The following is a 22,237-nucleotide window of genomic DNA, read 5'->3' as shown; positions in this document are numbered from 1 at the left end:
ACAATCAAAATGATTCAGTTTGGGGCTTCCCTGGTGGTGCAGTGGTTGAGAGTCCGCCTGCCGATGCAGGGGACACGGGTTCGTGCCCTGGTCCGGGAGGATCCCACATGCCGCAGAGCGGCTGGGCCTGTGAGCCATGACCGCTGAGCCTGTGCGTCCGGAGCCTGTGCTCCGCAACGGGAGAGGCCACAACCGTGAGAGGCCCGCATACCACCAAAAAAAAAAAAAAAAAAAAGATTTAGTTGAACTATTTAAGGAAGAATTATTAAAAAGAAGTAGCAGCCTGTTATCAAATAGCTGATTCTTCTTCCAGTTCAAATGTGCTATGTAGTTTTTTTTTTTTCTCCTGTGTGTAGTTTGGTTTGGTGAGAGCTACTTTGAGACAGATGAATAGACCAAATGTGGATTGTTTTAGGGCAGAGGTGATCCTTACATCACTAGGGTGTTTATAAAAAGTAAAAATGTTTGGGAATTCTTAGGAAGACACATTTTTCAGCAGTATCAGATATATCAGTGAACCAACCACAGCCTAAAGAATGCAGCACAGGAAAGGAAAGGGCTTGGGAGGGCATTATCAACAAACATTTACAGCAGGCAGTCTGTGAAGCAGAGTCTAAGATAGAGTTCTGCCTCATCAGACACACTGATAGGATAAGGGGGTAGACAGATGCCTAAAACTAAATAATAATACAGTATTATTTAGTATTGCTAAATGTCAAGTGAATTGTATCGATAGTACGAGAGTTCAGGTAGGATGTGGTAGGCAGAATAATGCTCTCCCCTCAGAGATGTCATGTCCTAATCCCTGGCACTTGTGATCATGTTGTATTGCATGGCAAAGAGGAATTAAGGTTCCTCATCAACTGATCTTGATGTAACATTATTTTGGATTATCCCGGCAGCCCCAATGTAATCAATAATAAGGCTTCTCCACAGTGGAAGAGGGAGTCGGAAGAAGAGGTCAGGGTCAGAGATTTAAAGATGCTACATTGTTGGGAGGAAGGGGCCATGAGCCCAGGAATGCGGGTGACCTCGAGAAGTTGGAAAAGACAAGGAAACTGATTCTTCCCTAGGACCTCCAAAAGGAATATAGCCATGCACACACCTTGATTTTAGCCTTGTAAGACCTATTTTGACTTCTCACCTCTAGAACTGTAAGATAATAAATACATCTTCATTGTTTTAAGCCACAGAGGTTAAGGTGATTTGTTATAGCAGCAACAGGAAACTAATACAAGGGTGCTGAAGAGGAAGAAGAGCCAGGGGCAATTTCATGAAGAAGGTGGTTCTTGAGCCAGGCATGAAGGATAATAAGAATAGTCATAACAGGGGAGTTCCCTAGTGGCCTGGTGGTTAGGATTCTGGGCTGTGGCCTGGGTTCAATCCCTGGTCAGGTAACCAGACCCTGCAATCTGTGCAGCATGCCAGAAAAGAAAAAAGAATAGTCGTGGCAGAATTCGAGTTGTAAAACTTATGTTCCAGGTACTGCGCTAAGCTCTTTATACAGTTTAATTCATTTATCCTCACAAAAACTCTACAAAGATAGTATTCTTCCCCATTTTGTAGATGAGAAAACTGAGGTGTAGAGAGGTTAAGTAACTTGTGCAATCACTACTCTGCAGTACTAGGCACTCCACCTAGTTAATAGCTGGCCTTTGAATGCCAGATAGCAGCTGACATTTATTACTATGCACAGGCAGAGTTCTAAGGATGTCACTGTCATTACCTCATGGAGTCCTCTCAGGGTCTGAGGCACATAGTAATTTGTAATTTTTCTGAGGCATGGACTTATCTGGCCAGCAATACGGCTGTATTGGAGGGGAAGAGACAGGAACCAGAAAATTCGATCAAGACACAACCATTCATACAAGTGCTGATCAGAACCTAAAATGCAGGTAAAGGCAGCAGGCATGGGAAGGAGAAAACAAGATTCCAGAGACAGTCTGCTTCTTTGTTGAAACATAACTTCCACATGGAAAAAACTTCCCTTCCCTCTCTAATTTCTCTCCCCCTGTGATTTTAGCCTGCTGCATTTGAACGAGTTGAGGCGCTTTATAATTAGAATTAATGAAAGGCGTCAGTATTGGCAGTGCTGTAGACCAGACGTTTCCACCTATCCACAGAAGCGTGGGCAGCGCTCATGTAAATACACCTCACTTCTCTCATGCAACCGTCACTCACAGATGTTGTCTTTCATTCCTTGGACCAAGAGAGTAGTAACTTTCTTGCTTAAGTTCAACAACAACAGATACATATGTATTGAAAACCTACCATTTAAAAGAGCAATATACTAGTCACTGTGGGAGTCTCAAAAGTGGCTAAAAATCAGTCTGGAAACACACCTGAATGAGGGTGGTGAAATGGAATTAGAAAGAGGAGGTGAGGGACTTCGCTGGTGGCACAGTGGTTGAGAAGCCTGCCAGTGCAGGGGACACAGGTTCGAGCCCTGGTCCAGGAAGATTCCACATGCCACTGAGCAACTAAGCCTATGAGCCACAACTACTGAGCCTGCATGCCACAACTACTGAGCCCACGCGCCACAACTACTGAAGCCCGCACACTCTAGGGCCTGTGTGCCGCAACTACTGAGCCTGTGTGCCACAACTACTGAAGCCTGTGCGCCCTAGAGCCCATGTGCCACAACTACTGAGCCCATGCGCCGCAACTACTGAAGCCTGCACACTCTAGGGCCCATGTGCCGCAAATACTGAGCCTGTGTGCCACAACTACTGAAGCCCACATGCCCTAGAGCCCATGTGCCACAACTACTGAGCCCATGAGCCGCAACTACTGAAGCCCGCACACTCTAGGGCCCACGTGCTGCAACTACTGAGCCCGTGTGCCACAACTGCTGAAGCCCATGCACCCTAGAGCCCATGTGCCACAACTACTGAGCCCACGTGCCACGGCTACCGAAGCCCACACACTTTAGGGCCTGTGTGCCGCAACTACTGAAGACCCTGTGCCTAGGGCCTGTGCTCCACAACAAGAGAGGCCACCGCAATGAGAGACCTGCACGCTGGAATGAAGAGTAGCCCCTGCTCGCCACAACTAGAGAAAGCACAAGTGCAGCAACAAGGACCCAAACAGCCAAAAAAAAAAAAAAGAAGAAGAAGAAAAAAGAGGAGGTGAATAGGTATTAGCTGGTGTCAGTAATTTCTAGAACGAATGCTAGATTTTTTTCAAGTAGGCGTATTTGCCATTTTCTCAGCCTACATATAAGAACCATTTAAAGATTTTAGGAAAACCTCTGAAACTCTCATCTGAGATATATAAAATTCCATTCACGTTCTATTTGAGTAGAACCAGTTTTGCTATCTTTTAAAGAGTCATTAAAGTAGGATTTGTGAACCCTGCGTAGATACCCTGTCTTCTAATGGAGGGATTCATTGTTTTATTTATTCTGCTTATCATAAGTAAAGAGGCGATAATACCGTAGGTGCAAGGAATTCTTCAGAATGTGTGTATCTTTCAGTGAATACTGACTGGCATTGACCATTTTTTAAAAAAACATAAACAATTCATACGTACTCCCAAGCCGGAGTATGTAAGTAATGCTTTGGAGTCTGATCCAGAATCCCTTCACAGATAATGGTCATTCTAAAGAGACATGTTAGTATTCCAATATGAGGTACAAGACAGATTCCCACTCTGTGTATTTTCATTCCCATGGACTGTCTTCCCACTAATTTCAAAGAATGATTTCGGACCTTTCGTTGCCGACTTGAGCAAGTAGTGTAAGTCCCTACCCAATGGGGTTTGATTTTTCTCTCCAGTTAGGTGATCAGAGCCAAATCCTCAAAGCCTGAATGTCTTACAGTAGATTCTAATAAGCTCTGAGTTGGCCGTTCTTCTTAATCAAAGCAAAAGATGACATTTGCATTTTTGTCATCTTCATTTCAAAGTGTTTGTCATATTATTAGATTCAGGATCACCCTGAATAATTAGCATCAGTAGAATCTGTCTAGCCATTCCGAAAAAGCTGTCCCTGGCAGAATAAGGGCCTATTTCTACAATGGTGGTATACCACCTAAATATATGAACATTGGAATCATCATGTATGTCAGATTACTTAGAACCAGGAGTCATCATGGCAGGAAAATTTGGGTAATCTGGAGTTCTCACACAGACCCATGGAAACTTCCCAGCACTCTCCTGATTCTTGGTCCCCTTGATGTGCACGTTGCCTCCTTTCCGTGTCCTCACAACATTTACACACATCCAGGCTTCAGCACCCTTTGCACCAGTTCTGCCTACTTTCTGCCTTTGTTCTTCTTGCAGGGTATTCTTCCATTCCCTCAGTTAGCTTTATCAACTAGGAGACGTGGATGAATGGGGACAGGGAATGCAAGGTTTCTCGCTCTCCCTCTCTCTGTCTCTCCATTGGCGTATGTGTGTGTGGGGGTGTGTGTGACATACACCTACGAAACCAGCACACTTTCACACAGCCACCCAGCCATGCTGACCTTCACATTGAGAGTGTACTGCCCATCTTTGAGTGACCTAAAGATCATCACGCGCTACTCGGTGGGCCCCCAGAGTTAGTGCATTATCCACAGCAAATGTGCACCATTTGGCAACTAAATTTTAGAGTTAGGGCATTCTTATCTTTAATAACTCTTTTCTTTGTGGAAATGGTGAGACTTTGGGCTAGTAAGTTATTTGTGTGATTTCTAAGTATATAAAAGTTTGGGAAGCCTTTGCAAGTATATTCTAATTATTTAAAAATTAGAAACTCTGAAAAAAATTGGGGGGAGTGTGCCAAAGAGTATTTAATTAGAAATAAATAGAAACCATATGCTTAAAGCACTGTATGTAGTCAAGATGAAATTTCTATGTTTGCTACAGATCTGTTCTCATTTTTCGTAAGGGGATTTTAATCCAAGTGTTTTATTATTGTTGGCAAGATCCAGATCCCAAATCTGCCCTCAGTGCTTTGTTTTGTCCAGTCTTAGCTTTTGGATCAAAATAACCACTTACTATTTTGCCAGAAATTCAGTGTTACCGCTAATGTATCTCTTGACAATTGCACAATAGCCTCGGCTATCATGAAAATTACTTTGCTTAAAATAAGTATATAAAAATATGTGTAGACACAGAGGTGCACAACATACAGACACTACATATTTATATGTTTTCAAGCTGAAAGATGGCTTATGGCAAAATGTGAAGTACAATTATTTGTACACTTTAAGAAAAAAGATCAAGCCAAGAACATGTATTTTAATTTGTTTTCCATTGCCAAGAGCTAGGGGCTGGGGAATATTGTGAATAATGGATAAATTACCCTTACCCTGAAATTATCAAATATATGGGTCTTAGGAGTAATTGTGTATGCATATTTACATAGAAATGTAACACATGTAATACTAAGAGTGAATTTGGGAGGAAATGTTTAAAATGTCCTCCAACAGATTATCAAGTTATTGTCTCAGATTTTAATTACTTCTCAATAGGGAAGTACAGTGGGGAGATATTTGTATTTTCTTAGAGCAGAAGGTATTAAAGTAACTGTAGAATTTCCTGTTTTAACCAGGAAAGAAGGAGAACCATGAGCCATTCACTTCCTGAATGGCCACATTCCAGCTGTGCAGACTGATCATAACACTTCTGCCAATCAGAACAGGCCCTGGAGGGGAGCCCTCAGATGCTGGGTCTTGTTTACATGCATTGTGACTCTGTTTCTCCCCTCCTCCTGGGTGTTGTACGACTAGGAAGATTTGTAGGGGAATTCGCTATTACATGCCTAAAAAAACTGAACGAAACTGGGACCACAGCCACGGCAAATGGTGTTACGGGCAGACTTTTAGCTCATCCTTAGCCGCAGGTAAGACTTGTTGCTTTGTTATGAGGATAGCTGATCTACATCTAGTAGATGTGCACTGTATTCCTGACTTTAAATTTTTAGTACTCAACAAGTGAAAAACTATTTTTATTTAAGGGAGGGGTAAACCAAGTTACATTAAAACAAAAGTTTTAAAAGCAGCAGTAGCACTCAGTGTGTAGAGAAATTGGAACCAGAAGCATGTTAACCTTGTGCCTTTTGAAGAGCATTATATCTTAACAAACGTGTTTTATTGTGACACTTCCTACTTGTTAGTGTTTCAGAGTAGTGTCTTCCTGTGTGCTAATTCCTTGGTTTAAAAAGACATTTCTTGTTTATTATGAACCCATTCAGAAAGAATTTATATTTAACTATGTAAATCTGATTCCTTTTCTTCCATAAATCTCTCTAGAAGTTTTAGAGAATGTCTTCGTTGCCTTTATGCTGCTCCATCAGCAGTAAAATTAAGGAAGAAAAAAAAAGAGAATTCTTGTCTAATCTTTGTTTCGCCATTAAATTATATCATGTTAGTGTTAATTCAGAAGATACTTTAGAGAACTGTATTTTGATAACATTGCATAGAATTTTTAAAAGTCATTGTGTAGGATTTAATTGTGGCTTACCCACTGCTTTCTTTGTTTTTTCTTTTTTTTTTTTTTTTTTGCGGTACGCGGGCCCCTCACTGTCGTGGCCTCTCCCGTTGCGGAGCATAGGCTCCGGACGCGCAGGCTCAGCGGCCATGGCTCACAGACCCAGCCGCTCTGTGGCATGTGGGATCCTCCCGGACCGGGGCACGAACCCGTGACATCGGCAGGCAGACTCCCAACCACTGCGCCACCAGGGAAGCCCCTTACCCACTGCTTTCTGTTGTTAGTTGTTTTTTCATAACACTGAGATCTTTTTACTTCATTTATTTATTTTTAAGCATGCACTGAAGAAAAAATAATTACTCAGAGTCAAAAAAAAGACATCCTGTGGGTTTCGTGGCTCTTTCTCTTGTATATAATAGTCTTCAGGCTGATTGTGACAACCAAAAAAAGTCTCCAGGCATTGCCAGATGTCCCCTTGGGGAGGAGGAGCAAAGTGGACACTGGTTGAGAACCACTGCCTTGTGGCACATTAGACCTAATTATCTGTGAAACAAGGAAATCCAACTTCTGAAAAGTTCTGGGTGGTAGAGAGTTAAGGAAGAGGCTCTACTGGTCTCTGGGTATTTGCAGATGTAGCTGACTGCTCATTTTTTCCCCCTCCCCATCCTGTTAGAAGCTTTTGCCAACCATGATTCATGGAATGATTTTTTTGAGCTGAGTAATTTGTGGCTTTTCAGTTTCCTTACTTTCTTTCCTTAGCTAAATTTGTTTTGGTTTTAGCAAAGTGTTTAAAACAGCAAAGATCTTTGAAAATGAAACAATACATGTAATGATATATTTTCTAAGTAGATGATTTTAACAAACTGTAAAACCCTTACACGCCTGTCCTTCTTTGTATCCTTCGTACCTCCTCTGTCAGACAAATCCTTTCAACTCTGAAGAAGAGCCTTACAAGGGGAAGACACAGCAACCTTTGAACAGTCCTTTGTGAAATCTAAGGGTACGGCAGCTGGGATGTAAGAACTTCTTTTCCAGGACGTCTAAAGAGCATTTTAAAATGTAACTGTCTTCTTTCTTTACAGATCGAAACGAACGAAATAAACCAGAGCATCGTTCTTCAAGGTATGAATTTATAGTATTTACTAGCTCTGTATAAAGCTTCTCATTTGGAAAATATTGTTTGGAGGGAGTGCAAGTGTCCCTTTTAGAAATACTGTATACCTGAATCCTCTGTAGCACTCAAGCTTCACAAGGGAAATACTGTTCATTCTCTGAACAAAAATTCTTTATAAAATTATTGACTACCTGGAAGACATATTTTATTTTGAGAATTCCTATCAGTGACAGTTATATCTTTGCAAAAAATTATTTTATCCCTGCTTCTTTCCTTTTGTGGTTTACTTTCCTCCTCGTTCTTTAATTGGTATTTTTATAAATATGTACTGCTTTTTTCCTAATTATAAAACTAACATGGGCTCATTGTAGAAATTTTTAAATTATTTTTTAAAATATAAAGCATTAAAAAAAAACAGCATGTCTTTCATCAGCTAGAAATGGCTGGCTACTGCTAAAAATTTGATGTAATTCTTTCTAGATTTTATCAGTATATATGTATTCCAGCTGAATTCTTTAAGTTCTTGTTAGATAGTTTCAAATGGCTGGGAAGGTTCTGTTACTTCAGCCTCTTTTCTCGTGCTGTCTGAGAGTATGTCTCACAAGACCTTCACCAGCACTGAAGAGTATTTTTTTAAATCCTTGTCAAACTTATATGTGGAAAATTGTCTAACTTCCACTCCTAGGCAAGAATGACAGACCTGTATTCGATTTTTTAACCCAGTTCTGTGAAGGATTGTAATTTTTTAAATACTATTTTCACCTTATTCCACATTCCATCACTTTTTCTTTGCATTTTATATTGTGGGAATTGATAAAATGGTAATAATACATTCACTGGGTTGAGTGGCCTGGTAAACAAATCCTGATGCTTTTTCAAGGTATCAAACTCTAGAATGCATTGACCTCAGATGAATAAAAATACAAAATCTATGAAAACTCTGTTAGTTAGAACAGCAATACATTTTGCAGAGACTGTCAATCAGAATAAGTTAGTGAGACCTAATCTGGGAGGAAAATGTAAATGAGTATTTGGGATATAAGGCTGATTTTTTTTTTCAGTTGTAATTCACATACATTTAAATTTACTCTTTTTGCTGTTTGATTCTGTGCGTTTTGACAAACACATACAGTTATATAACCACAACCACATTCATAGAAATATGTGTAAGAGTGATTTTTTAATACTTAAAAAAATAATAGAAGGGACTTCCCTGGCGGTCCAGTGGTTAAGACTTTGCCTTCCATTGCAGGGGGTGTGGGTTCAATCCCTGGTCGGGGAGCTAAGATTCCCACATGCCTCGCAACCAAAAACCAAAACATAAGACAGAAGCAATATTGTAACAGATTCAATAAAGACTTTAAAATGTCCAGTTCAAAAACTTATTTTAAAAAAATAAATAATAGAAAAAAAACCAGGGACTTACTTCCCTGGCGGTCCAGTGGTTAAGACTCTATGCTTCCAATGAAGGGGGTGCGGGTTTGATCCCAGGTCGGGGAAGTAAGATCCCACATGCTTCGCGGCCAAAAAACCAAGATGTAAAACAGAAGCAATATCGTAACAAATTCAATAAAGACTTTAAAAATGGTCCACATCAAAAAAAAATCTTTAAAAAAAGGAAAAAGAGACAATGTAAGAGGACTTTGACAGCGTGCTTGACTGACATAAAGTTGGAAGGGTAAAAAATAATTAGGATGATAAAATCAGGATGCATTAAGACCCTTGACATACCAAAAGTTTAACTGAATTAAGCAATATGTGTTTTCATTGGAACAAATGTAAATCCTTACACCTAAGGCTGAAGGATCAGTGGAGCATGAGGAGATAGGGGAGATAGACCTTAACAATATATTGGAAAAGATCTGGAGGATTCATAAATTCATCATGAGGGGAGTTCCCTGGTGGCCTAGTGGTTAGGATCCTGGGCTTTCACTGCTGTGGCCCAGGGTCAGTCCCTGGTTGGGGAACCGAGATCCCCCAAAAGCCCCGTGGCGGGGCCAACAACATCAACTAAATAAATAAATTCAGTCATCGTGAGCCAAAAATTTCATGTCATTGCCTCCACCTCCCCAGAAATGTCAGCATTGATTTAGTTATGCTGAAAGAACTCTAATGTCCGGTACAAGAAAAGTGGGTAGCTCTAGGCCACACTTTTGATATTGTATCCAATACTGGGTCCACAAGGCCTTAAAAAATTGGCATACGCAGTGGGCTGGCTATGTTGGTATTATTTGGGGAACTTAAGAAAACAGAAACAGAGTCCCATGATCTACTCCAGAGATTCTCATCCAGTAAGTGTGGAGTGAGTGGATCCTGGGAATCTGTGTATTAAAGAAGTCCTCCAGTGATTCTGATGCAGAGCCAGGTTGGGAACCAACCACTGGGATAGAAGACAGCAGCTGAGTTGGGACAGGGACTATGAAAGAGACGAGCTGGGTAGAAATCAAAGCTAAGTTGCAGGAAGACTTGTGTAAGAAATTGGGTGAAGTTAGCCTCGGTTTGGAAGTTTGGGGAGGGATATGGGACAGAAATAACTGGCTTCCAACACCTGGAGGGCTGTATAGAAGAGACTAGCAAAACTGTTCCTCATAAGTGCTGTTCCCTCTAAGAGGAACCAGGGAGCCTCAGAGGAATGGCTAATTCTAGGTCCTGGGAAGGGGAAAGTACAGGTAAGCTTGGACCCCTAGTGACAGAAAGTAGGAAATGCTCAACTAATGGGGTCATGTCAAAAAGGCCTAGGAGGCAGCTTCAAGAGGCTCCCACTGGCCAAATCTGGGACAATTTGAGTAGCAAAAAGTTTTTAAACAATAGTGGATTCTAACACACTGGATTTTTAAAAATCCATGTAGAAGAAGAAATAGAATCAGAAAATTATCATTTTATAATTCTCAATGTAATAGTTGATTCAGGTAAAGATCACCAGTGGCTCCTAAAACTTGGGTAAAACAATTGCTGGAGGAGTAGATATTCACACTCCCATAAGATGATATTTAAGTTTTTAATTATAAAGGGGAAAATGTACCTTTTCAATGAAGAGATCTGGTGATCACATTCTTAATCAAGTGATCAACTTATATACACGTCACCACTAGTGAGACAACCTGATGGTATGTGGCTCCAGCTGATGCTTTAGCAGTGTACACAGATATCACTTATGTAGTAGTGTTCCTGGCCAAAAGAAAGGTAATGTTATGAAAAATACAAAAAGGCTAGAAAAATATTCTAGATTAAAAAAGGCTGTGATTTTTTTTAATCTGGAATTTTAAAATCCAGGTTTAAAGAAAAAAAACCAAAAAACACTTTGGGGAATTCCCTGGTGGTCCAGTGGTTAGGGCTCCATGCTTCCACTGCCGAGGGCCTGGGTTCGATCCCTGGTCAGGGAACTAAGAGCCCACAAGCCACGCAGTGTGGCCAAGAAAAAAATAAAGAATAAAAATAAAATAAAAGAATAAAAAAACCACTGGGGATAATTAAGAAAATTTAAATACGAATTTTATTTTAGATAATATTTGATTAATATTACTTTGTTTAGGTGTATAGTAGGAAAGCTGTTATGTGGGAGAATGTCCTTATTCTTAGATGTATGCAGACGTATTAGAGGTGATGCAGGGTTATGTTTGCAGCATACCCTCAAATAATTCATGAAGAAAAAAACAGCAAGAGATAAAACAGTAAATATGGGAAGATATTAATAATTGGTGAACAGATGATAAGTATATATGGGTGTTCATTGTACTGTTTCTTTAACTTTTCTGTAGACTTGAAATTTTCACAATAAAAAGTAGCAGTGGAGGGGAACGGTTCTGTGTGTTCTGTGGCATCCCAGAGGGTAGAATATGCGTCTGTGGGTGGAACCTTGAGGGGGTGGATTTCTGCACAATGCGAGGAAAGATTTCCAGGCGTAGCAGGCCAAGGATGGAATGCGCCATTATGTAGGGGAACATGTCAAGGAAAAGCTGGACAAACTAGTGCTGGGATAAAATAGGAAAGATTGATGCATGGCTAAATCATGATTTTAGATGGCTCCAGCGCTTGATCATTCAGTAGCAGATAAATATCCAGGCTCAGGATACAACAGGAAACAAGAAAAAGTCTCCAGCTTCGTGGAGCACAGAGCGCCCATTGTTTGGGATTTACATTCCCAGTCTCTCATGTCAGGATCCAAGTCTTCTTAGTTCTGCTTCAGGCAATGCTTGTGGTACTCGGTCTTCAGCCTCTAATTTAAACTTTCAGGTTCTCAAGGACTCTGCTGCTGGTCTTGGTAACCCTCCCTACCAATTAGCTTTGTGCCTGGTCCACAATGAGCACTTAATAAATGAATATGGAATAATGGAATAAATGTCAAATGTAGCACGAAGAGAGAAAGGAAGTGCCAGTGTTTTTCCCTTGCAGGTTGGGAAGAACCTGACTCTCAAAAGCCCGCCCATGACTGTTATTGAATGTTTGTTACTACAGCAGCAAGGAGTAATGCCCTGTAAGAAAGGAGAAATGTTTTCCGGGAAAGGCCATCGTTGTCTGTCCAGGGTGTCTGCTGAGATTGGCAGCGACCTCCTCTTCGCCTCCCATCCTTAGCTGAGCCAGGCCACCCTGCCAGTCCAGCAGTGCATCAAGCAAATTAATACCTGCTGCATCAACAGAGCAGAAAGGAGAAAATATAAATAAAAGTCACTTAATCTTGGTATGTTTTTTGGTTCTCCTCAGGCCACTTGGCAGCAAGAACATGGGCTCAATGCCCAGCAAGGATAAGAGATGCATTTCTTTGGTTTGTGTTTTTCTAAGGCCAAACACTCCTATAGCTTTCACAGTGAGAGGTGAATAAATCTGGGACGGCTGCCTGTTCTTTCATGTCGGTGCTGAAATAAGAAGGAAAGTAAAACTCTTGTCAAGTTAAAGGAAAAGTCGTATTAGGTATAGGTCAACACTAAGACCCCAAGCTAAAAAACATCACTAAGGCATTTTCAAGAGGTTTGCTGGGTGCTATTTGATTAGTTTGTTTTGTAGAAGTAAGAAATACCTGAATTCTTCTTGTCTTTTCGTTATTAGTTTAAATATACCATTTCCCAAATTGCTGTCCCATGGAACATTCTTTGTGGGATATCAGTTAGGATGCAAGAAGTGAATAATTAATGCATGCAAAAAGTTTGGAAATGGCGAGTTAAGACAAAATTAGACATATTTCTTTACTGAGAGTCTTTGATATACTGAAGTGCATTATAAAACTCCAAGTGAGAGACTTACTATAAAGGATTTTTAAAATTTGTTTGAATTTGTTACTTCCTTTCCCAGACACAGCTATTAATAACATCTAGAAAAATGCACTATGGAATGGCAGTTTGGGAAACTAATTGAGAGGGAGGTAAGAGCTAAAGATAATGAAGAAAGTTAAGCCCTGTGGCAATCCGTGCCAGCAATGGAAAATTAGGAACTCTTTTTATCACCCCACCAGCTCTGAATAATAGATCCCAGTGACTTATGGAGGCTGAAAAACCAGCTACTTTGCCTTAAATGCTTTACCAACTGCAAGGAAATAACTTATAGCAGGAAAAAAAAAAAAAAAGAAGGCAACAAAACAGAGAACCCTTAATCTATTTCTCAAAAATTATCATTTGAGGGCTTCCCTGCTGGCACAGTGGTTGAGAGTCCGCCTGCCAATGCAGGGGACGCGAGTTCGTGCCCCAGTCTGGGAAGATCCCACATCCCGTGGAGCAGCTGGGCCCGTGAGCCATGGCCGCTGAGCCTGCGCGTCCGGAGCCTGTGCTCCGCAATGGGAGAGGCCACAAAAGTGAGAGGCCCGCGTACCGCAAAAAAAAAAAAAAAAATTATCATTTGAATATTAGTCTTCCTAAAGCCTGTCATAATCCCCTTTGATACCCATTTATAAAGTTCAATGGAATTTCAATAAAAATCACAAAATTTTTTAAATATTAGACAAAATGATTCTAAAATTTATAAGGAAGAACAAGAATAACCAAATAACCAAGGAAACTTTAAAGATCAAGACCAGGAGGTAGACTCTTGCAAGTGTTTTGTCAGCAGAGAAACAGGTCAAGGGAACAGGATAGAGAGTCCAGCAAAGACACAGATGTATGCGCATGGTTCTGTGTCACATGCTGTGATGGAGCTAGCAGTACAGGTCAGCAGGGAAAGCGGATGTGTCAACAAGTGGTGCAGTTGATTACCCGTATTTAAAAATCTAGATGGAATTTGCTTTACTTTATCCTGTAGGGTAGAATCTAAAGACATACAAGTAAAAAAGTAAAACATTTTGAAGAAATACGTAAGGATATCTTTATGACTTTAGAGTAACGAATGAGTTCTTAGACAAGTACAGACCACAAAGAAAATGATAAATTTGACTCTGTGAAAACTTTAAACTTATGTACATCGAGACAGCAAAAGCATGTGAAAAGACAAGTCATGACTGCAATGCACATAGGCAACAACAGTTAGTGTCCAACATAAATAAAAAACTATGCATCAGAAAGAAAAAGACAAATAACTCAGTAAAATAGGGGCAGGGAGCTCAGAAAAGATGAAACCTAAGGAACCAACTAATATTTGAAAAGATTCTTTACCTTGCTACTACTAAGAAGATGTGTTCCATGGGATAATGAGGTACCATTTCACTTCCATTGAGTTGGTACAGGTATCTCAAAGATTGACAGTAACAGTTCTCAGAGGTTGAAAATAATTTGGTACGTCATATTTAGAGAGTAATTGAGCAATGTCTGGTAAAGCTAGAAACGCCCATACCATACAACCCAGCAGGTGTTATATACCCTAGAGAAATTCTTTCACCTGTGCCAAAGGAACTATGTATAGGAATGTTGAAAGTAGCACTCTTTGGACTGAGGGAACTACAGCTACGTGTGACAACATAGATAAATCTCAGAAACAGAATTTTGGATGATAAAAAGCAAGTTGTAGGGAACTGTATCCAATCTCCTCAGATAAACCGTAATGGAAAAGAACATTTAAAAAAAGAATGAGTGTAGGTGTATAACTGGGTCACTTTGCTGTACAGCAGAGATTGCCACAGCATTGTAAACCAACTCTACTTCAATTAAAAAAAAAAAAGCAAGTTGTAGAAGAAAAATAGGTACAGTATGATACCGTATATGTAAAGCAGAGGTCAGCAAATGGTTTTTATAAGGACATGAGCGTAAAATTGAGTGAAATTTTCTTTGATTAATTCTGAAAGAGGAAAACAAAAAGGAGGAAGTAATCAAGAATGTTCAGAGGGGCTTCCCTGGTGGCGCAGTGGTTGAGAGTCCGCCTGCCGATGCAGGGGACACGGGTTTGTGCCCCGGTCCGGGAAGATCCCACATGCCGCGGAGCGGCTGGGCCTGTGAGCCATGGCCGCTGAGCCTGCGCGTCCGGAGCCCGTGCTCCGCAACGGGAGAGGCCACAACAGTGAGAGACCCGCGTACCGCAAAAAAAAAAAAAAAGAATGTTCAGAAAAAAACATGATCAAACACTGCTCCCATTTCATTTCTACTCATAGTCTACTCCTGTAGTTCCCACTACTCAAAGCACTATTTATTGCTCTGTGGATTTTTATCTCATTTTGTTACCCAAGAGTTAAACAAGTAACACGTGAAAACATTTTTTAGTAGTATAGAAATATGTGGTGTCTGTCTTTATTCCACAAGCAACTATTATTAAAGGAGTCTGATGGTTCATTGTCTATCCTAGTCTGCTTTCTATGCACATACATAGTATATATTCAAATAATATTTACAATAAATGAGGATATATATATGTGTGTAGTGTATATGTATATATATATGTGTGTGTATATATATTCATATATATATTTATGCCAACTTGCCTTTTCACTTGTATTTTAGAAAGTTTTATCATGCCACTTTCCACTTCATTGTTTTTTTCAGCTGCTACATAGAATTTTCTAGTGTAGTTATATTATTATTTATTCAACCAGTCTTTTATTGGTAGCATTTGGATTGCTTATTGATAGCATAACAGGAATGATGCTGCAGTAAACATCTTTATGTTCATACCTTTGTGTACATGTGTGAGAAAACCTCTTGCTTCTTACGAGATAAATTTTTTACTCGTTTCTGTCGAACTCCTATTCTCATTCACACTTAAATTTTGACATTTTATATACCCTACATTTCTGTTTTCTTTGCAAGTCTCAGATGGCTTCATGGTGGTTTGGTCCCAGCGCGGGTTCAGTAGGGCCTGTTGCAACCACTGTCCCCATAATGGGCCTGAACTGTCACCCACACAGAGAGGTACATGTACTCAACATGAAGAATATTTATAGCACATAGTTTGGTGCACTCACAGTTAATAGTTGATGATATTAAAACTCATAGCAACCACTTTATCATTAAGAATTTGAAAGGGTCTTGGTTTTCTGCATTGGTACCCTACTGTTGGTCTTATAAAGATGTTTAGGATTTTGACACTTTACCATTATCACATTATGGTTTAAATAGATTAGCTAAAAGCAGAAGATTTAACTTGTTTTTGCTTTTCTCCTTTCTAAATATGTCTATTAAAATGTCATGCTCTGCTGGGCTTAGTTTAACTACTGTCATTCTGTAGCATTTCCCTACCCTTATGTTCTGATTCCCATACCTCTATAAACTATAACTTGTGTGTAATTACTTTCTGGCATTATGTTTTCTAAGCTATAAGAAAAACATTACTTTTGCTGTAGCATCTCTAATGCTGTAAACAAGATGAAAAATTAAAGTGTATGCAGGTTTTGGGGGAAAAAAATCCTTTTGCAATGGGAGATGAGAAAGGATTATTAACATTTTATGTCATTCTACAGAGAATATATACTTTTTATTGTGGTTTTCAGAAATGTGACTTTAGCATTCCCCCCTAGTGTGATGGGAATGAAAATGAAGCATTTATATGGTTTATCAGTTGGGTAATTGAAAAGTTTTATCAGCTGGCCTATCACTGCCCTAGTGCTTAGTGCGGGGGGGTGGGGGGCCTCTCTGAAGCTGTTTCAAATTAAACTATCAGCAGGCAGTTAACTTTGGAACAGCAGCTGGTTCTGTGTTTGCTGCTTTTCTCAAAACTGGCAGGTGCGGCCCGCACTTCTCAGCAGTCCAGGGAGCATGTGGACATCCTGGCCCTTAAATCTTTTCATCCTAATTCTTTTCTCTCTTTCCCTTGGGTTATATTTTATATTAGTTCTTTACTTTTCTGCAGTATAATTTAGAAGCAGTTATTTACACAGTTCTACAAAATCTATATTAAATAGCCTTTAGTTGAGTGAACTTTGTATACATCTTTGTGGATCTCTATCTGCCCTTAGGTTATGATTTTACCCCGATTAATAAATATCCTTGTACAGCTAGACTTTAATTTTTTATTTTTTATTTAAGTGCTTTCCCTTACTGGCAGAGCATGATCACATTTTTCAGTGTGTGTATTGAATAGGACTATAAACCATAAAAGTGTACTAACTAATTCCTGGAAGCATCTTAGTGTGGACAGAATTCCTAAACAGTCATTCAGAAGCCCAGTCATCTGCTGTCTCGTTAACAGTAAACTGCTGTTGATCAAAATTCAGTCTTGTTTCATACATAAAACCCTTCCTTATTTTCTTTTTGTTTTAAATTGAACTATAGTTGATCTACAATATTGTGTTAATTTCAGGTGTACAGCAAAGTGATTCAGTTATATATATGTATTTATATGTATTTTTTTCAGATTGTTTCCCATTATAGGCTATTACAGGGTATTGAATATAGTTCCCTGTGCTATACAGCAAATACTTGTTGCTTATCTATTTTATGTATGGTGGTGTGTACCTTTTAATCCTATACTCCTAGTTTGTCTTTCCTCTCCTCCCTTTCCCCTTTGATAACCGTAAGTTTGTTTTCTATGTCTGTAAGTCTGTTTCTGTTTTGTATATAGATTCATTTGTATTATTTTCTCGATTCCACATATAGGTGATATCATATAATACTTGTCTTTCTCTCTGACTTAATTTCATTTAGTACGATATTCTCAAGATCCATCCATGTTGCTGCAAATGCAATATTTCGTTCTTTTTATAGCTGAGTAACATTCTGTTGTGTATATATACCATATCCTCTTAAACCAATCATCTGTTAATGGGCACTTGGGTTGCTTCCATACCTTGGCTATTGTAAATAATGCTGCTATGAACATTGTGGTGCATGTATCTTTTTGAATTAGTTTTCATCTTTTCCAGATATGGAATGGAATTGCTGGATCATACAGTAGCTCTATTTTTAGGTTTTTAAGGAACCTCCATACTGTCATGAAACCATTCTTGAAACCAGAAATCAGGCCTGCTCCCAAAAATATAATTTCGGGGTTGAGGACTTCCTTTTTGATGAGGGGTTCCTCTGGACACCAAATCAGAGCATTCAGTTCTGCCCTGTGAGAAGTTTCTGTCACTTTCCATCTCGTTCCAGTTGTAGAGCAGCTCTCAGGAGATGCAGAGTGAGCCTGCCCACCCTTGTACAACACTTCTGTTGATAAATGCAGCAAAAATAAGGCAGGTGTGCCAAAGAAGGACTTTGTGTGATTCTCTCTCCTTTTGGAAAAGAGAATTGAGAATGAGTACCCTTTGATAATTAAGAAAATAAAAGAATAGAAGGAAAGTATAGATTGTCTGAATGCTTCAGAGTAACATTGTGTCTAAAATACAAACATCCCATCAATTGTAAATCTGTTTTCTAGAGATAAAATTGTCCCTGGCTGCACTGCCTTGTGTAGACAGTCCAGGGATGTTATCACAGAATGACAAGCAGGCCTTAAAGTTTATCACCATCCCTTGCCCAGTAGTTTCTCTTTGGTTACAGATTCCAGAGAGATGCTGTAAGTAGAAAAAGTCCTTATACGCTGAATTGCACTCTTTGGAATTTTTTTTTTTTTTAATTATTTAGCTTTGGGGTTGGTCGGGGCGTATATATTGATTAACGCTGCCGAGGTATGCTGATGAACAAGCAGAAAGAGTCCAGCTCTAGCAGGAGTTTTAAAGAAAGAGGCAGGGATAGTGTGGTCTCAGAGGAAGAGAGCTTGTGTAAGAAACTACCTTATTTCCAGTGCTGCATGAAGTTCAGGTGTACTTCCTCTTTGTGGGAATTCCTGAGATAACCTTGTATACTCATAATGAAAATTCCTTTTATTTAATTCAAGTTGAAAGAGTTTCAGTTGATTTTAACCTCGTGAGTTAATATAATATCATTAGAAGGAATATCAACAATACTGTAATTTAGAAATGAAAATCAAATACTTACACTGACTTTAGGACTAGCCCAGACTATAGCCTTGATTCTAGGATTTATTTCCACAGAGGTTAGGGTACCATGAGTATATTGACCAAATCCCTGCCATACAATATATTGTGTGTAGAAGAAAATGTATTGCTTGTCTTATGAACACTGACAGCAGATCTATGCTTGGTGAGTAATAGAAGGCTTTATTGTTCTGTCGTCTTCAACAAAAGGCCAAAAACAAAACAAAACAAAACACCCCTCTTTTATTTTTTTTAAACATCTTTATTGGAGTATAATTGCTTTACAATGGTGTGTTAGTTTCTGTTTTATAACAAAGTGCATCAGTTATACATATACATATGTCCCCCTATCTCTTCCCTCTTGCATCTCCCTCCCTCCCACCCTCCCTATCCCACCCCTCTAGGTGGTCACAAAGCACCGAGCTGATCTCCCTGTGCTATGCGGCTGCTTCCCACTAGCTAGCTATTTTACGTTTCGTAGTGTATATATGTCCATGCCACTCTCTCACTTTGTCCCAGCTTACCCTTCCCCCTCCCCATATCCTCAAGTCCATTCTCTAGTACGTCTGTGTCTTTATTCCCGTCTTGCCTCTAGGTTCTTCATGAACTTTTATTTTTCTTTTTTTAGATTCCATATATATGTTAGCATACAGTATTTGTTTCTCTGACTTACTTCACTCTGTATGACAGACTCTAGGTACATCCACCTCACTACAAATAACTCAATTTCGTTTCTTTTTATGGCTGAATCATATTCCATTGTATATATGTGCCACATCTTCTTGATCCATTCATCTGTTAATGGACACTTAGGTTGCTTCCATGTCCTGGCTATTGTAAATAGAGCTGCAATGAACATTGTGGTACATGACTCTATTTGAATTATGGTTTTCTCAGGGTATATGCCTAGTAGTGGGATTGCTGGGTCATATGGTAGTTCTATTTGTAGTTTTTTAAGGAACCTCCATACTGTTCTCCATAGTGGTTGTACCAATTCACATTCCCACCAGCAATGCAAGAGTGTTCCCTTTTCTCCACACCCTCTCCAGCATTTATTGTTTGTAGATTTTTTGATGATGGCCATTCTGACCGGTGTGAGATGATATCTCATTGTAGTTTTGATTTGCATTTCTCTAATGATTAATGATGTTGAGCATTCTTTCATGTGTTTGTTGGCAATCTGTATATCTTCTTTGGAGAAATGTCTATTTAGGTCTTCTGCCCATTTTTGGATTGGGTTCTTTGTTTTCTTGATATTGAGCTGCATGAGCTGCTTGTAAATTTTGGAGATTAATCCTTTGTCAGTTGCTTCATTTGCAAATATTTTCTCCCAGTCTGAGTGTTGTCTTTTGGTCTTGTTTATGGTTTCCTTTGCTGTGCAAAAACTTTGAAGTTTCATTAGGTCCCATTTGTTTATTTTTGTTTTTAGTTCCATTTCTCTAGGAGGTGGGTCAAAAAGGATCTTGCTGTGATTTATGTCATAGAGTATTCTGCCTATGTTTTCCTCTAAAAGTTTGATAGTGTATGGCCTTACATTTAGCTCTTAGTCCATTTTGAGTTTATTTTTGTGTATAGTGTTAGGGAGTGTTCTAATTTCATTCTTTTACATGTAGCTGTCCAGTTTTCCCAGCACCACTTATTGAAGAGGCTGCCTTTTCTCCACTGTATATTCTTGCCTCCTTTATCAAAGATAAGGTGACCATATGTGCGTGAGTTTATCTCTGGGCTTTGTATCCTGTACCATTGATCTATCTTTCTGTTTTTGTGCCAGTACCATACTGTCTTGATTACTGTAGCTTTCTAGTATAGTCTGAAGTCAGGGAGCCTGATTCCTCCAGCTCCGTTTTTCTTTCTCAAGATTGCTTTGGCTATTCGGAGTCTTTTGTGTTTCCATACAAATTGTGAAATTTTTTGTTCTAGTTCTGTGAAAAATGCCATTGGTGGTTTGATAGGGATGGCATTGAATCTGTAGATGGCTTTGGGTAGTATAGTCATTTTCACAATGTTGATTCTTCCAATCCAAGAACATGGTATATCTCTCCATCTATTTGTATCATCTTTAATTTCTTTCATCAGTGTCTTACAGTTTTCTGCATACAGGTCTTTTGTCTCATTAGGTAGGTTTATTCCTAGATATTTTATTCTTTTTGTTGCAATGGTAAATGGTAGTGTTTTCTTAATTTCACTTTCAGATGTTTCATCATCCGTGTATAGGAATGCAAGAGATTTCTGTGCATTAATTTTGTATCCTGCTACTTTACCAATTTCATGATTAAATCTAGTAGTTTTCTGGTAGCATCTTTAGGATTCTCTATGTATAGTATCATGTCATCTGCAAACAGTGACAGCTTTACTTCTTCTTTTTCAATTTGGATTCCTTTTATTTCTTTTTCTTCTCTGATTGCTGTGGTAAAACTTCTAAAACTATGTTGAATACTAGTGGTGAGAGTGGGCAACCTTGTCTTGTTCCTGATCTTAGTGGAAATGGTTTCAGTTTTTCACCATTGCGGATGATGTTGGCTGTGGGTTTGTCATATACGGCCTTTATTATGTTGAGGAAACTCCCTCTATGCCTACTTTCTGCAGGGTTTTTATTATAAGTGGGTGTTGAGTTTTGTCGAAAGCTTTCTCTGCTTCTATGGAGAGGACCATATGGTTTTTCTCCTTCAATTTGTTAATATGGTATATCACATTGATTGATTTGCGTATATTGAAGAATCCTTGTGTTCCTGGAATAAACCCCACTTGATCATGGTGTATGATCCTTTTAATGTGCTGTTGGATTCTGTTTGCTAGTATTTTTTGAGGATTTTTGCATCTATGTTCATCAGTGATATTGGCCTGTAGTTTTCTTTCTTTGTGACATCTTTGTCTGATTTTGGTATCATGGTGATGGTGGCCTCGTAGAATGAGTTTGGCAGTGTTCCTCCCTCTGCTATATTTTGGAAGTGTTTGAGAAGGATAGGTGTTAGTGCTTCTCTAAATGTTTGATAGAATTCACCTGTGAAGCCATCTGGTCGTGGGCTTTTGTTTGTTGGAAGATTTTTAATCACAGTTTCAATTTCAGTGCTTGTGATTGGTTTTCCACTATTATCTCTTCAAATATTTTCTCAGTTCCTTTCTTTTTCTCTTATTCTGGGACCCCTGTAATTCGAATGTTGGTGCATTTAATGTTGTCCCAGAGGTCTCTGAGCCTGTCCTCAATTCTTTTCATTCTTTTTTCTTTATTCTGCTCTGCAGTAGTTATTTCCACTATTTTATCTTTTGGGTCACTTATCCGTTCTTCTGCCTCAGTTATTCTGCTATTGATCCCTTCTAGAGAATTTTAAATTTCATTTATTGTGTTGTTCTTCACTGTTTGTTTGCTCTTTAGTTCTTCTAAGTCCTTGTTAAATGTTTCTTGTATTTTCTCTGTTCTATTTCCAAGATTTTGGATCATCTTTACTCTC

General features: G+C 39.2%; 1 protein-coding gene across 7 annotated transcripts in view; it reads left to right on the top strand.

Moving 5' to 3' along the window:
- The window catches only part of SH3D19 (SH3 domain containing 19), a 178,863-nt gene that overhangs the window by 70,305 nt on the left and 86,321 nt on the right, over positions 1-22,237 (top strand). For 4 of the 7 annotated variants that reach the window (XM_082652859.1, XM_082652858.1, XM_082652860.1 and 1 more), the window contains exon 2: positions 7,497-7,536. In XM_082652859.1, the coding sequence (XP_082508985.1) occupies positions 7,497-7,536 (40 nt within the window). Of the gene's footprint in view, positions 1-5,692; positions 5,828-7,307; positions 7,415-7,496; positions 7,537-22,237 lie in introns of those variants that run through there. The other 3 variants (XM_082652857.1, XM_082652861.1, XM_082652862.1) reach the window with 3 other exon arrangements.

The sequence above is a fragment of the Grampus griseus genome (genome assembly GCF_964374135.1).
Source record: "Grampus griseus genome assembly, chromosome: 4".
NCBI classification, from domain to species: domain Eukaryota; kingdom Metazoa; phylum Chordata; class Mammalia; order Artiodactyla; family Delphinidae; genus Grampus; species Grampus griseus.
Note: the sequence above shows the minus strand (reverse complement) of the source record. Positions and strands in the feature narration are given on the sequence as shown.